Below are 14036 nucleotides of genomic sequence, written 5' to 3'. Positions count from 1 at the left end.
CAGCGTGGGGCCTTCCTAAACGGGGTGCAGCGGCTCCCGGCTGCCCTGCCCCCCACGGATAGGCTAGGTCCTTGCACTCCCAAGCCACCTGCTGAGGAGCCAATGGCTTTATTGGAGACGGGAGTGGGGGGTACAGCAGCTTGCCCCCCCGCCCCCCACAGTGGCCTCCAGCGGCCTCCTCCAGAAGGGCAGGCGTTCGACTCGTGGCAGGGGCGCCGGCAGCTCCCCGCTCCGTCTCCGGCAGGGGGCCCCTCAGGGCCCCATCTTGGGGTTCAGGCCCAGGCCCCTGCCGCTTGTAGGGATGGTGCTGCTGTGGGAGCCTCAGGCGAACTTCACCAGGCGGCCCAGCGTCTCGGCGGCCTTCATGCGCACCAGGGGGGCTGGGTCCTTGAGCAGCAGCTGGAGCGCTGGGGGGCAGGGGGCAGGGGGGCAGGGGGCCGCTGCCACGGACTGCCTGCGCGCCCTCTGGAGAGCGGCCTGAGCCCGGGGCCCCTGCCAACACCCCGCCACCCAGCCTCAGCTCGCGCTGCGCCCATCCTCGCCCGGTGCACCGCGCCTGGGGGGCCAGGACCCCATGGTGCACCCCCCCTCCCGCCCTGTGCGGGGGCCACCCGCCCACCGCCCTCCTAAGACAGGCCTCTGCCGGGAGCGCCTGGGAGCCAACGGAAAGATAGTTTTTCCTTTTTTAGTGTTTTTTAAGCTCTTTTGGAACAGTTAAGAAGTTTCCGTGAATTACTAGAGACGATGAGGTCACCAGTGACAGGGGAAAAATCCTTGAAATCCAGGAAAATCACTTAGTCCCCCCGGTGCCCACAGGTCAGTGAGGCCCCATGCAGCCCGACAGGTTGGGGGGTGGGGGCGGGGACGTGCCCGGGGCTCACCTGTCGTGAGCTGCTCCAGGTCCACCTGTGGCCGGTGCTCGGCCTCCACGTGCAGCACCAGGAACCCTGTGGGCAGGGGCGGGGTCAGGGGCGGGGCGGGGGCGGGGTCCAGCGCAGGTAGAAGGGGCCCGAGGGGCGCCGCTCACCTGTGAGCATGGGGGCGGCAGCGCGGACATCCTCCCAGCTGCTCTTGAAGTAGAACAGGCTGGTGCTCACCAGGCGGCCCAGCAGGTCTGGGAAGTGGTGCATCTGCAGAGAGGCCGTGAGCCCGGGCAGGCCCGCCCCGCCCCGCCCCGCCCGCCCCGCCCCGCCCCCCAGGCTGCGGGCCTCACCAGGAGCTTGCAGGTGCAGTTGAGGAACTCTCCGAAGTGCAGGCCCCGCCCGTCCTGGAGGTGCTGCTGCAGGGCGGCCGCCAGCTGCTCACACTTGAGGTTGGGGCCGCTCATGCGCAGGGCGAACCTGCAGGCCTGTGGGACATCCGGTGAGCCCCCCTGCGTGAGCCGGGCCTGGCCCACCCGTGCCCTTTAGAGACTCACGCTGGTCACGGGGGCCTGGGGGTCCCGCAGGTGCAGCAGCAGGGGCACCAGCCCGCCAACCACCTGCTCCAGGAACGTGTCCGCACAGCCCCCGTGGCAGGCCTTGTTCAGGTGCCCGAAGAGGCGGATGGAGGCGGAACGGAGCTCCATCTTCTCCTGGCGGGTGGGGGTGGAGGAGCCGGGGTCAGCCAGTGCGGCCTCGGGCCCCTTCCCTGCGCCACCCTCCTCGTCCCTGTGTCTTGGGCACCTGGGGCGGGAAGGAACGAGCCCTCACGAGACGGGGGCCGTGCCAGGGGGCGCTGGGGCAGCTCGAGGCCAGGACCCCGGCCCTGCACGCCAGAGGGTCTGCGGGGGCGGGGCCCAGGGAGCAGGGTGGAGCAGGGTAGAGCCGGGGCTCGAGGCTCGGGGCGGGGGGTGCGGCCAGGCCTCTCGGTGCCCCCATGCCCGGGCCAGCCTACGCTGTCGAAGAAGGGCCGGATACGGATGGCGACATGCAGCAGCAAGGGGCGCAGGTCCTGGGGCTCCGCCAGGTCCAACAGCCTTGCAAGGCCCACCATGGCCTCCAGGGCCACCAGGCTGTGAGGGTCGTCCCTGTCGTCCAGCCCGCCGATCACAGCTGTCAGGAGCTGGGGGCCGTGGGCCCGCACCTGGTGGGGGAGGGGGGCGCCCTCAGCTGTGTCCCCAGGGCGCGGAGCCCTGCCCCCATGGTGCCACCCACTGGGCCACGCCCATGCCCACCGCCCACCTTGTCCGGGGAGCCGGAAGCAATGTTGGCCAGGCCTCGGAGCACCAGCCGCCGCACGCTGGCACACGGGTCCTTCTGCCGGGCCGCCAAGTTGTGCAGCAGGGGCTCCAGCAGCAGGAGGTCGTCCGCGACGCTGCTGCTGAGCAGCTGGAGGCAGAGGAGCTGTGACCGCCCCCCGCCTCTGACCCCAGGGGCCTGTCCCCACCCTGGCCCAGTCGGACGGGCAGAGGCCCTGTTCGCTCCGCCTCCTGACCCCGGGCACGTTTTGGGCAGGTTTTTGGCACGGTCAGCCACAGGGGGGCTGCCAAGGGAGGCTTGGGGCCCAGGCGGAGGGCCCGTCCCCGCGGGGGGCCCGGCACGGCCGGCACAGCCGAGGCCTCCCCCCACTGGGCGTCCCCCGCCCCCCAGGCCCCGCGGCAGGCCGCTACCTCGGCCAGGAATCCCGTGGAGGTGACCCGCTGGATCTCATACGCGCTGCTCTGTGTGCACACGAGCTCCTTCATCACCAGGGGCAGCCGGGGGCCGGCAAACTTGGCCATGGCGCTAGGGAAGGGGGCCAGCCGCACAGTGTGAGTGCCGGGGCCTCGGCCTGCCCCGCAGCTCCCCGCGAGCCAACTCCCACGCGGACGTGAGGGCTGCCCCTGCCTCCCATCCGGCCGCCAAGCCCTCCTCGGCCACCTCACCAGGCCTCCATAAAGGCCCCCGCCCCCAAATCGGCAACACAGCCGGACCCCACGGCCGCCTCCGGTAGCCTCCCATGTGCCCCAAACGTGGCCCGAACTGAACCTGGCCAGCCGGGCGACCCCCTCCTCGTGCCCCGCCGAGGTCCCGAGCAGCCGCCAGCCTCCCTCCAGCTCCATGCGCTGCACCACCTCCTCGTTGCCGCCCCGAAGGAGCACGGCCTGCAGAGCGTCCACGGCAGAGCTGCGGGGACACGCGGGCATGGATCCGGGGGCTGCCTGGCCTGTGCCCTGCCAGCAGCACCCTCCGGGGGGCCCTCGGGCTCTCTCCCCTCAAGCTGGGCACCACGAGGCGGCTTTGGGCCCTCTGGCCACCCCTCCCCCCACAACGGGCCGGTGGGGGCTCGCTGCAGGCAGTGTCCCCAAGGCCCCACAGCACTGTTAGGGTAACGACCTACAGGTATTTCACTTGCCTCGAAGACCTCCATGTAATTAAAATAAGAAATGAAAAAAAAGGAACATGGAAAGTTGTCGAAAAAAGCGAAGCCAAAGGCAGGTCAGGGTCTCACTTGTGCGGGGCCTTTGGACGAGCGCCCCCCGCGCAACCTGGGGCATCATCAAGGGGGGACCTGATGTGGGCGGCTGGTGGAGCAGGGTCCCAGGGTCCAGGCACCCGAGGGCGGTGGGCCCCCATGCAGTCTGTTCTGCACCTCGGAAGCCCCCGCTCACATGGGCACAGCCATACCCTCCCCGGGAGACCCCAGAGCCCAGGGAAGGGATGGCAGATGGGGCTCTGGGCAGGTGAGAAAGACACCCCCCCGTGCCCAGGGGCCAGGGTGGGGCCAGGAGCTGGGGCAGCTGGTGGGGCGCGCCCAGCGCCCTCTACAGGCTCCGGCACGGGTGGGACGGCAGGTGCAACCGTACCCGCCGCCCTCACCCAGCCCTGCAGGCACCTGCTTCTCCTGTCTGCCTCGCAGGAGGGGCCGGAGGCACCAGGGCCCAGCTGGGATTTAGCATCTGCCTCTCCCCCAGCTCAGGCAGAAGCATTCGGGGCTGTAAGGGGGTGGGACCCCACAGGCCTGGCTCTCGGGGGACAGCAAGCATCGGCCCGGCACCCGGCAGAACCTCAGCAAAGCCTGGGGCCCAAAGCGCGCTCACCAGGGCTGTGGGACCACACACGGGGGGCCCTGGGGCCACAGCACCTTGGCCCTGGCGATGACCTCCCCCCGTGTGGCCACCTCACACACGAGACCCCGCCCCGGGGCAGCGCATGTGACCCAGCCGGGTCCCGGCCTCAGCGTTGGGGTGCTCCGCCGGCGGCAGGTGCTCTACCTGTGACCGAGACGGCTCGTTTAGGGCCGTTTCTGGCGTCAGGACAAGTCTGACGTGCGGAGATGCAGGTGTGGCCGAGAAGCACCTCAACGGTTTAGATAAGGGTGCCTCCCTGGCCTGTCCACCCTGCTGCCCAGGATTCTTACAGATGTGGCCTTTCCTGTGGTCCGACTTCTAGACCCGTCCCTGGCCCTGCACACGTCTCAGCTCAGGGGTGGCAGCTGGGGACCCTTGGTGGGGTTTTGGGGCCTGTAGCCCTACAGCTCCCAGGCCATGGAGGGGAGTCAGCGTGCAAGGCCCAGGGCCGGTCCGGTGGCATCTGCCAGTCCATTCACATTTTCCGCGTGGTCTGTGCAGGACCAGGCGACTCTGGAGAGCGGCCTCTGCCAGACGGTGTGTGAGTGGTGGCTCCGCGGTGGGGAGGGGGCGGGCGGATGCCGTCCGTCCCCCACCGAGGGCCGCTTCTGACCCCGCGGGCCTGCAACGCGTCGGGAGGCAGCCTGAGCTCATCGTCACTCGGGCTTCCTCTGTCGCCCTGTGGCCCCGGGCAGTTGTCTGGAGCCCTGAGGTGCCTCCACGGCAGGCCCAGGACGGGCAGGCCGATGCCTCAGCTGCCGAAGCCCTGCCTACCAGCTCCCCTCAAGCGCCGCCCCAGGACCCAGGGCCCACTTGGCAGAGACCACAAGGATCCAAACCCCAGCAGGAGCTGCGAGGGAGGGTGGCTGCGCAGGCCGGCGCTGTGGGGCTGGTGCCGAGCCCTCCCCGCACGGCTGGGGGTCTGCCCGCCTCGCAGGAAACTTCTGTCTGAAGGTGTGGCCCTGATGGGGTAGAGGACGCGGGGCTGCAGGTGGCGGCTCACCCCACGCCCCACCTGCACCCCAAACACTCCCCACAGCTCCATCTTCAAAAGGAGGCAGGACTGGACCTACCTGAGTGTCGCACGAGCCCCCGCAGGCCTGCCGGAAGCCAGCACCACCCCACGGAGAGGAGCTGCCTCCCCCCCAGCCCCCATCCCAGACCCGCGCGACCTGGGGCATCATCAAGGGGGGAGGTGCCAGCGCCCCAGGCACGAAGTGGCTCCTGAGCCAAGCCCCCAGCGCCTGGCCCGCCCCTCCTGTCCCGTCCCGTCCCTCGCCGCCGGGAGGGTGCCGGGCAGCCTCGCACACGCTCACACGCAGCGGTGCTGGGGGCAGCAGGCGAGGACCCGGTTACCTGCAGGGCTCGAGGCTCCTGGGGGCCGGAGCGGAGCCCGCGCTCCTTCTCTCCTTGGCCTGCAGCGTCCGTGGCAGCACGACGCCCACCGTGCAGCCGACGCGCAGCAGGAGAGCCGTGAACAGCTGTGGGTAGAGTTCAAGCACCGCGGGCCCGGACGCCAGCACGCTCATGACCTCATACAGCGCACACGTGGCCTGGGGACAGGGGCCGCTTCAGGCTCACCCCTCCCCCGGGGGCCGGCTGTGGTGAAGGCTGGGCCCTGCACCCCAAAACCGGGCCAGCCCGCAGCCCCTGCGGGCATGTACCCCGCGTGCGTGGAGCTCTCGGCCCCGGGGAGGGCTGGGCATAGACGGGACCGGGGCCGCAGCCCGGCTTGGCCGTCAGGGGCGGGAGGCCAGGAGGCCGCCACAAGGGCAGTGTGACCCCCCCGGGGACAGGCCTCCCACCATCTGCGCTCGGTTCCACAGCAGGAGGAGGAGGAAATTCTCACAGCTGCTTTACTGCTGGAAACGTTGCCAAGCCAGGCTTACTTTTTTCCGCAGGATGAAACGGAGTCGTTTCCCTTGGGGACCAACACCTGTGGGGCCTTTACGAGCCGGGCTCCAGGCGGGGCTGGCTCCGGCACCCCCGTGAGCTGCCAGGTGCCTGAGGGGTGGCGCCCAGGCCACCGGAGGGCTCCTCCCACCAGCAGCAACACGGCCCCTCACCGGCCTGCGCAACAAGCAGGGAGAAGGCTGCGTGGGGCCCCACTCACCGCAAGGGGCAGCAGCGTGGCCACGCGGCCCGGAGAGCTGCTCAGCAGGAAGGCCCGGGTCTCCTTGAACGGCACGTCCCTGCTCATCTTCTCCAGGAGCAGCCCCAGGACCTGCGTGGTGAGGCCGGGCTCCACGGCCAGCGCCCGCCACAGGATACAGGTGTGGCTGGAGCAGGGTGGAAGGCCAGTCACCTCCAGGCCACCGCCGGCGCCACGCCACGGCCCCGGACGCGCCCACGAGCCTCCACCCCAGCCGGCCGGGAAACAGCACCCTGACCTCGCATCCCAAAGAACCCGCCCCTGCCCCCGGGAGTCTGGGAGCCGAGTGGCCAGCAACAGAGGGCAGGCGGAACCGTCGCGGCCTGAACACGGGCCCTGGACCCCTGGGCCCCTGGGAGCTGCCAGAAGCACACGGCCAGAGCGAACCGTGCGAACCAGGCCCTGTGAGCACGACTTTTTTTTTTTAAGATTTCATTTATTTAGGGTGCTTGGGTGGCTCAGTCGTTAAGCGTCTGCCTTCGGCTCAGGTCATGATCCTAGGGTCCTGGGATCGAGCCCCACATCGGGCTCCCTGCTCCGCGGGGAGCCTGCTCCTCCCTCTCCCACTGCCCCCTGCTTGTGTTCCCTCTCTCACTGTCAGAGAGAGACACAGCGAGAGAGGGAACACAAGCAGGGGGAGTGGGGAGAGAGAGGAGCAGACTCTCTGATGAGCTGGGAACATGACCTGAGCCGCCCAGGCGCCCGCAACCCCGCTTCCTGTGCTCGCGGAGAAACGACACGCTTCAAACATCTAGTGGGAACTGGAGATTCTAAGAATCGATAAGCAACTGTGAAAGCAGCTGCAACCCTTCAGAAAGGAGACCAGGGATCTGGGGCCACCTCAGCGCACCTGCGCTCACGACGAAGGGGACAGTGACAGGAACAAGTCCTCTCGAACTCAGCGCAGGAGCCGTGAGGGACGGAGAGGTGAAGCAGGGGACGGAGAGGCTCCAAGAGGAAGAGGCTGGGAAGCGTGCAGGACCGAGGACAGACGCCCATGGACTCAAGCGGCCCAGCGGCTAGCTGGCCCCGGCCCCCCGCCCGCCCTTCAGAACTCGCAGGAGCCCGGAGACAGCGATGTGTCACCTTCCGCGCACGGAGGGACCTGCCAAACTAGAATCCCGACTCTAGGGAGCATGCAAGGAGAGCACCCGGGCGAACGGTGGAGCCTGCAGACCCTCACCGAGGACACGCCGGGGGACTGACTGCAGCTGAAGGAAAGTGACACGTGCCATGGGCGCCGCCCCGAGCAGCGCGGTGTGGGGGCCCAGCAGGAGGTGAGGATGTGCCGCGTTGATGGGGACACGGGGGAGGCACGGGGCCTGGCTGCTGGGGAGCCCCATCCACCGCCCACCTGCACCCAGGCCGGGGAACCACACACTTCTGACCCCGGACACGTGGCCTCCGTGGACCCGTCACTCTGCCCTTGTTGAGCAAAAGCGACCAGAGACACCGACGTGGAAGCAAACGGGCGCGCCGTGTTCCAATAACTTTGCTTACGGACAGATTTTAATTACGTATGATTTTCACGACTCATGAAGTAGTACTGTTTTCTTTCCTAACCACTCGTAAGTTTAAAGCCCATCGTGAGCTCACAGTTTGGACAAAAACAGGTGGCCGGCCGGATCTGGCCCGCGGCTGCAGCGTGCAGACCCCTGGGCTGGGACAGTTTCGCTCCTGGGCATAAATGGGGGTGGGAGCTGCCTGCAGCGACCCCGCAACATGTGCACCCCCGACAGAGCGCTTCGTCAAGGAAGCCAGAAGACTGCCGGGTGACCCTTTCTACACTGATTCTATTATCGGAGTTCAAGATGGAGCCAAGCGCACGTCTGGTGGCCGCAGTCAGATGCTGGGACACCAGGGAGCTTCAAGCTAGGGGCACGCGGGCACTACTGGGGGGTGGACACCTTCCCTGCCCCCATCTGGGGCCTCCGTGAAAGGAGAAGCAAAGGGAGGAGCGGAGAGCCAAGCGGTGGGTGCACACGGGCGCGGCGCTCCTGACGGTCCGCCGGCCACAGCCAGACCCTTCCGTGTCCGTGAGGAGGGGCGGGGGAGCCCCACGTGCCAAGGCCCAGGCCGCCCGAAGGGAGGTGCTCGTGAGCCGGGCTCTGCGCACACGGGGTCACTCTCAGGGCAGCTGCTAGAAGAACAGAAACAGCGGGTACGACTTCCGAACTGATTCAGGGGAAAATAAATTCATAAAAAAGGCCCTGATAAGCTCAAAAGAGACAAGAAAGATCAAGAAAGAAGACGGGAGACAGAGAAGTCCCAGGCGGGGGCTGGACTCCCGCCACAACAGCGGTGAAATGCAGCCATTTACGCCGGAAGGCGAGGTGGACAAAGAAAGGTCGATGGGGACAGGACGTTAGAAGAGATACCCTGAGGCCGGAGGCGCCCGCGAGGAAGAGCGGCGTCCTGACCAGGCGCACACCTCCAAGAGCCTCAGCAAAGACACAGCCGACGCGAGTCAGGGAGAGGAGCGTGCACGGTGCAGACGGAGAGCACCTGCCGGCTGGGGTAGGGGGCTGCGCGGACCACCCCACGGGGCAGGTGAGGAGCCCAGCATGGGAGGTCAGAGACCTCGCCCAACAGCGACGGCGGGCCCAGGGCACAGGCCTCGGGCAGAGAGAGACCCTCTCCTTTGAGGGTTGCTGGGAGTGCAAGCGGGGGGACCCTTCCCCAGCGGAGGACGGGGTCTGCTCACACACGATGGCGCGTGCCCCGCAGAGGGCAAGCTGGGGCACAGAAAGCCGAGGGGCTAGCAACAGGCGGGACCCTCAGGTCCTGTGTCTGGGCCGGGCCTTGGCTTGGAGCCCTGGCAGCAGGAGTCCCATCCCGCCCCCCGGCAGGCTGGCAGGTGCCACGTACCTGTCAAAGGGCAGCGGGCTGCCCAGGAGGCTGGACACCACGGCGGCGCAGTGCTGGGACGCTAGGAGGTACACGCTGTGCCGTGCAGCCTGCAGGACGTACTCCTCCCGTGTCTCCTGCAGCTTTGAGCGGAGCACGCTCACGATCTCGGGCACCTGCGGGCAAGGGGCCACGGAGGTCAGGCCCCGGGCACACACCCACACCCAGAGCCATTCCAGCGCCACCAGAGCAGGGGGCCTGCGGAGGGCGGCTGGCTGTGAGCCCCACTCGCCGGGGCCATGGGGAGGGAAACCCCACAAAGGGAGAAGGCGAGAGGCTGGCGCCCCCGGGCGGAGACGCCGTGGTCCTGGCCCGAGGACCGAGATTCCATGTGGGAAGCGACAGCACCCGAGAGGCCCGCCAGGGGTGGAGGGGGCACGACGTGCGCACGGGGCAGCGGTCTGGGGGGCACGCAGGGCACGGGAGGCGGCGGCCAGTGGGGTGTGCATGGAGGCCACCAGCCCCTGCGGGGCCCTCACCCCCCCGGGGAAGGGAAACCGGCCTCTGGCCCCTGGGACGGCACACACAGCGCCCTCGCCTGGCGAGGAGGAGGTGAGCGGTGCGCCAGGGCAGGGAGGACCAGGAAGCGGACACTGGTTCTTGGGCCATGGCTGGGCAGGGCGGGCAGGCTGCTGTGGTCCCAGAAGCCAGAGGGGCCATCGGGTACAAGAAGGGGCGGGCAGAGTGCGACTGCAGGCAGCCTGTGCCTCGGGCCCACCCTAGTCCTATTCTGGGCATGGCGTCACCGTGGGTCCCTGGGCCCACGGGGAGGGGGTGGCGGCCCCCAGCACCGCGATCCGCGGCTGCCAGAGCCAGCCTGAGAGGACAGCAGACCAGACAGCTGCAGGCACACAGTGCCCCGGACGGGGGCAGCCCGCAGACCGTGTGCGCCGCCACCCCCTGGACGCCCGGGCGGCAGGAGCAGCAGGAAGGGCCTGGCCACGGCTCTGACGGTGGAACGTTCCAGGCCAGGCCCACGCCTGCTTGTGCGGTGGAGCATCTTGCAACGGCATGTTGGGGACAAGGCTGGGGAGAGGGCGTGGGAGGCCATGTGCCTGGGTCGGGGGGGGCACAGGTCCCTACCTGGGCCGCGGGGGGCGGGGGGGTGTCACTGCCATTTCTCAAAGGACTTGTGGGTACAGAAAGTGGATTAGCAGCCTGTGAAGCGGCACTCACGCCAGGGTCGTCCTCCCACTGACCTGGCCCTCTCTGCCTCCTACGCCCCACCAGCTGGGGCCCCCCGCCCGGCCCCGCCCCAGGTCCACGGGAGCCGCCAGTTGCCACAGGAAACCGCGTCCTCCACACGCCGGCCGAGGGGAGTTCCGGCAGTGAGGACGGCAGTGAGGACGTGTTGAGCCAGGAGCGGTGTTTCCCACACCCGCTGGGTGCAGTCACGTCCACAGGACCTCCCATCCGAGCTCACTGCTGAACACGCTCCGTTCTCCCGGGCTCTTGGCCCGGACACGCGCCTCGCACATGCTCTCGGCTGCGACTGTGCTGTCAGTCCACCTGACTTTTGCATCCCTCCCACCGTCATGTTGGCGAGTCTGGCGGCTTCGGGGCGGGCTCTCCAGCACACGGGAGCAAGCTGCTTCTCTTCCTTTGCTCACTTTGGATGTTGGTTCTCTGCTTGTCAGAGGGATTTCCTTCGAATTGTTTCAGTGGCTTTATCTACCTTCTCTGATGTTTTCCTTGGTTCTACATATTTTGTTCAGCAGCTAGAGCCCTGGAGTACATGGCGGCAGGTCCCAGGGTGGGGCTGGGGTGAGCCGGGCCTGTCCTGTCCCAGGATGGGGGGTCAGCGTTCCGACGGCCCACCATGTGGGGCTTGGCCCGCACGCCCTATACCTTCCAGGCAGTTCCTGTCTCACCTTTACCAGCCCCACGCCTTCTCGCGCTCTCCTGCTCCGTGGTTTCTCCACACAGAGCCCACCCGCTGTGTATGCAACTCAGTGGTCTTTACGGTGTTCACAGGGTTGTGCAACCATCACCACCATCCATCCGAGAACATTTCCATCGCCCCCCAAAGAAACCTCGTATCATTAGCCACCCCCCCCGCCCCTGGTGGCCACCAGCCCACCGTCTGTCCGTCCCCATGGACTCGCCTGCTCTGGACGCCAGAGCAATGGACTCACACACCGTGTGGCCTTTGGTGACTCGTTTCTTTCATCTTGCACCACATTTTCAGGGTTCATCCACATGTCAGGTGTTTCGGGGCTTCACTCCTCTCGGTTTGCCGAATCGTCGTTCGGTGTATGGGTAGGACACATTTTATTTATGTCTATTGACAGACGTTTGGGTTGTGTCCATTTTTTGGCCATTATGGATAACACTGCTGTGAGCATCTAGAGTCTTCGTGTGGACGTCTGTTTCCACCTCTCTTGGCAAAGGCCTTGGAGAAGAGCCGCCGGGCCACGGGCGACTCTACCGCAGGGTCGGCATTGCCGCTAGCCCCATGTCGTGTGAGTCCAGTCTGTCCTGTTCCCTTGGCTTCCCCGGCACATTCCCTGCGACCCACAGAAGGCCCTTCTCCGCCTTCCACCACCACGAGCTTAGGAGCCTGCGGATGGCGCCCCGTCAAAACCATTAGGAAGTCCCACCTCACACCCAGCAGGATGGCTAGTGTCAAAACGCCCAAGACAGGTAACAAGCGTTGGCGGAGATGTGGAGAAACGGGCCCGTGTGCACTCTCGGTGGGCGTGCAAACTAGCCACTGTGCGGAACAGCCTGGCAGCTCCTCAGAAAATTAACAGAGCTACGGTATGATCCAGTAACCCCGCTCCTGGGTGTTCGTTCACCCAAAGAACGTAAAGCGAGATCACAAAGAGACCCCTGTACATGCACATTCACTGCATTACTTGCAACAGCCAAGAGGTGGAAGCAACTCGAGTGTCCCCGGACAGATGAGCGGGTAAACAGGATGCAGCCTGTGTGCACTCACCAGGAACACCGGCGGCCGCTGCTTCCGGTCTGGTCCACCTGCCTCACTCACACAGGGCCTACGGCACCTCCTACCACTCAAATCCTGGGGAGCCCCGCTGAATGCAGAATAAAATCCAGACCTTCACCCAGCAAACCCCATCACAGCTGTGCCCTCTTCCCCCACTCCTGCCGCAGCTCTCCTCCCAAGTCCAGACTCTGCCAACACCTCCACGCCCACTGCAGCCCTGCAGCCCTGTGCCGAGTGCCGGACGAGGTGTCACCACACAGCTCCCTTGTCACATGGCCCTGCCCAGTGCTCTTTCATCTTCTCCATCAACAAATTCCTGTTCATTCCTGAGAAGGCGTTTGTGATATATGCATATGCATACGTCTGTGTCTGCCTCCAACGGAGAACTCATATTCAGAACATATAAAGTACTTCCACAATCAATAAGAAAAGCACATAGGGGCGCCTGGGTGGCTCAGTTGGTTGGGCGACTGCCTTCGGCTCAGGTCATGATCCTGGAGTCCCGGGATCGAGTCCTGCATCGGGCTCCCTGCTCGGCGGGGGGTCTGCTTCTCCCTCTGACCCTCCTCCCTCTCATGCTCTCTGTCTCTCATTCTCTCTCTCTCAAATAAATAAATAAAATCTTTAAAAAAAAAAAAAAAAGAAAAGCACAGACAACCCAGAAGAGACACGGGCAGAACACTGGTGCTTTTTTTTTTTTAAAGATCCCATTAATTTATCTGACAGAGAGAGAGAGACAGTGAGAGAGGGAACACAAGCAGGGGGAGCAGGAGAGGGAGAAGCAGGCTTCCCGCGGAGCTGGGAGCCTGATGTGGGGTTCGATCCCAGGACCCTGGGATCATGACCTGAGCCGAAGGCAGACGCTTAATGACTGAGCCACCCAGGCGCCCCCGAACACTGGTGTCTTCATGAAGGAGGACACCTGAGTAGCCAGTAAACACGTACAAATGTGTTCAACTTCATCAGCCACCGGAGAAGCGCAAACTGAACTCTTACGTGAAGTCCTGACACACCCAGCAGAAAGAGTGGGAATCACAGTGTTGACGACGATGGGGCACACCAGAGCCCTCCTTGCTGCTGGCAGGAGGTGAGCTGTGCCCTGCCTGGAAGGCCACCTGGGACATCTACACACGGGCCTCTCCTGCAGGCCCAGGTCCTTCCACCGGTATGTCCCCAACAGACACGTACCCTTATGTCCGAAGGACCTGGACTCTGACAGTTCGTGTCAAGACAGCCCAGACTGGGAACTGAGGCCGGCGGATGAATGAACCACAGTGCACACGCAGGAAGGAGTGAGGTGTGACTGAACGAGGCAACAACACGCATGACCTCACATGTTAACACTGGGAGGCGCTGCACACAAGGGCACAGGTGGGTGACTTATCCCTGGAAGGCTGTGCTCTGTGCTGCTGGGAGACGATGACACCCTGTGGGGTGTCGGGTGGGGACCAGAGGCTCAGGAACTGGCGGGATGCTCTGCTCGTGCACCTCTGGGGGGACTCCCAGGGCCGTGTACAAGTTCTCTGCTCGTATGCTTTCCAGGCATACGACAGGGCAGGCAGTCCAGGAGCCCCCGGGCCCTGGGAGCCTGCCTCAGACCTACAAGACCTGTCTGTCGACCCACACGGTGGACACAGAGCTGCTGCCAATGCACATTTGGGAGCCGCGTAGACAGCCACCTGAGCTCCCGCCAAGAGGACGCAGAGGTGACAGGGTGAACGTGCGGGCGTAAGGAGGCGGGCGGCACCTGAGCGTCCTGGGCATGACCTCTCTGGGCCAGCCGGCTGCGGGACTCTCCGGTACTGGGGCAGAGCGCCCAGCCAGTGCCCATTCGCCAAAGGGCTCCCTGCACCTTACCCCTGCATCTTCCCTTTCCTTCCCCCTCCCCCTCAATTTCTCAGCAGTTACTTGTACCCAATTCTAACTTGTCTTCAATCAGAGGAGAAAAACTTGTCCTTATTAGGCCCGCAGGGCAAGGGGACGGGAGCAGAGACAGC

At 65.8% G+C, this 14036-nt stretch overlaps 1 protein-coding gene across 1 annotated transcript in view; it reads right to left on the bottom strand.

The window, feature by feature from the left end:
- Positions 1-57: 57 nt before the first annotated feature.
- The window catches only part of MROH1 (maestro heat like repeat family member 1), a 68550-nt gene continuing 54571 nt past the window's right edge, over positions 58-14036 (bottom strand). The window contains exons 33-46 of the mRNA XM_035012286.1: positions 11466-11708; positions 9836-9906; positions 9051-9205; positions 6144-6309; positions 5387-5583; positions 2949-3086; positions 2591-2705; positions 2163-2309; positions 1876-2064; positions 1418-1573; positions 1214-1348; positions 1028-1130; positions 882-947; positions 58-407 (exon numbers count right to left, since the gene is read on the bottom strand). Coding sequence (XP_034868177.1) covers positions 322-407; positions 882-947; positions 1028-1130; positions 1214-1348; positions 1418-1573; positions 1876-2064; positions 2163-2309; positions 2591-2705; positions 2949-3086; positions 5387-5583; positions 6144-6309; positions 9051-9205; positions 9836-9906; positions 11466-11708 — 1967 coding nt within the window. The 3' untranslated portion in view covers positions 58-321. The remainder of the gene's footprint in view (positions 408-881; positions 948-1027; positions 1131-1213; positions 1349-1417; positions 1574-1875; positions 2065-2162; positions 2310-2590; positions 2706-2948; positions 3087-5386; positions 5584-6143; positions 6310-9050; positions 9206-9835; positions 9907-11465; positions 11709-14036) is intronic.

The sequence above is a fragment of the Mirounga leonina genome, unplaced genomic scaffold, assembly GCF_011800145.1.
Source record: "Mirounga leonina isolate KUSES-001 unplaced genomic scaffold, KU_Mleo_1.0 Mir_165, whole genome shotgun sequence".
Lineage (NCBI taxonomy): Eukaryota > Metazoa > Chordata > Mammalia > Carnivora > Phocidae > Mirounga > Mirounga leonina.
Note: the sequence above shows the minus strand (reverse complement) of the source record. Positions and strands in the feature narration are given on the sequence as shown.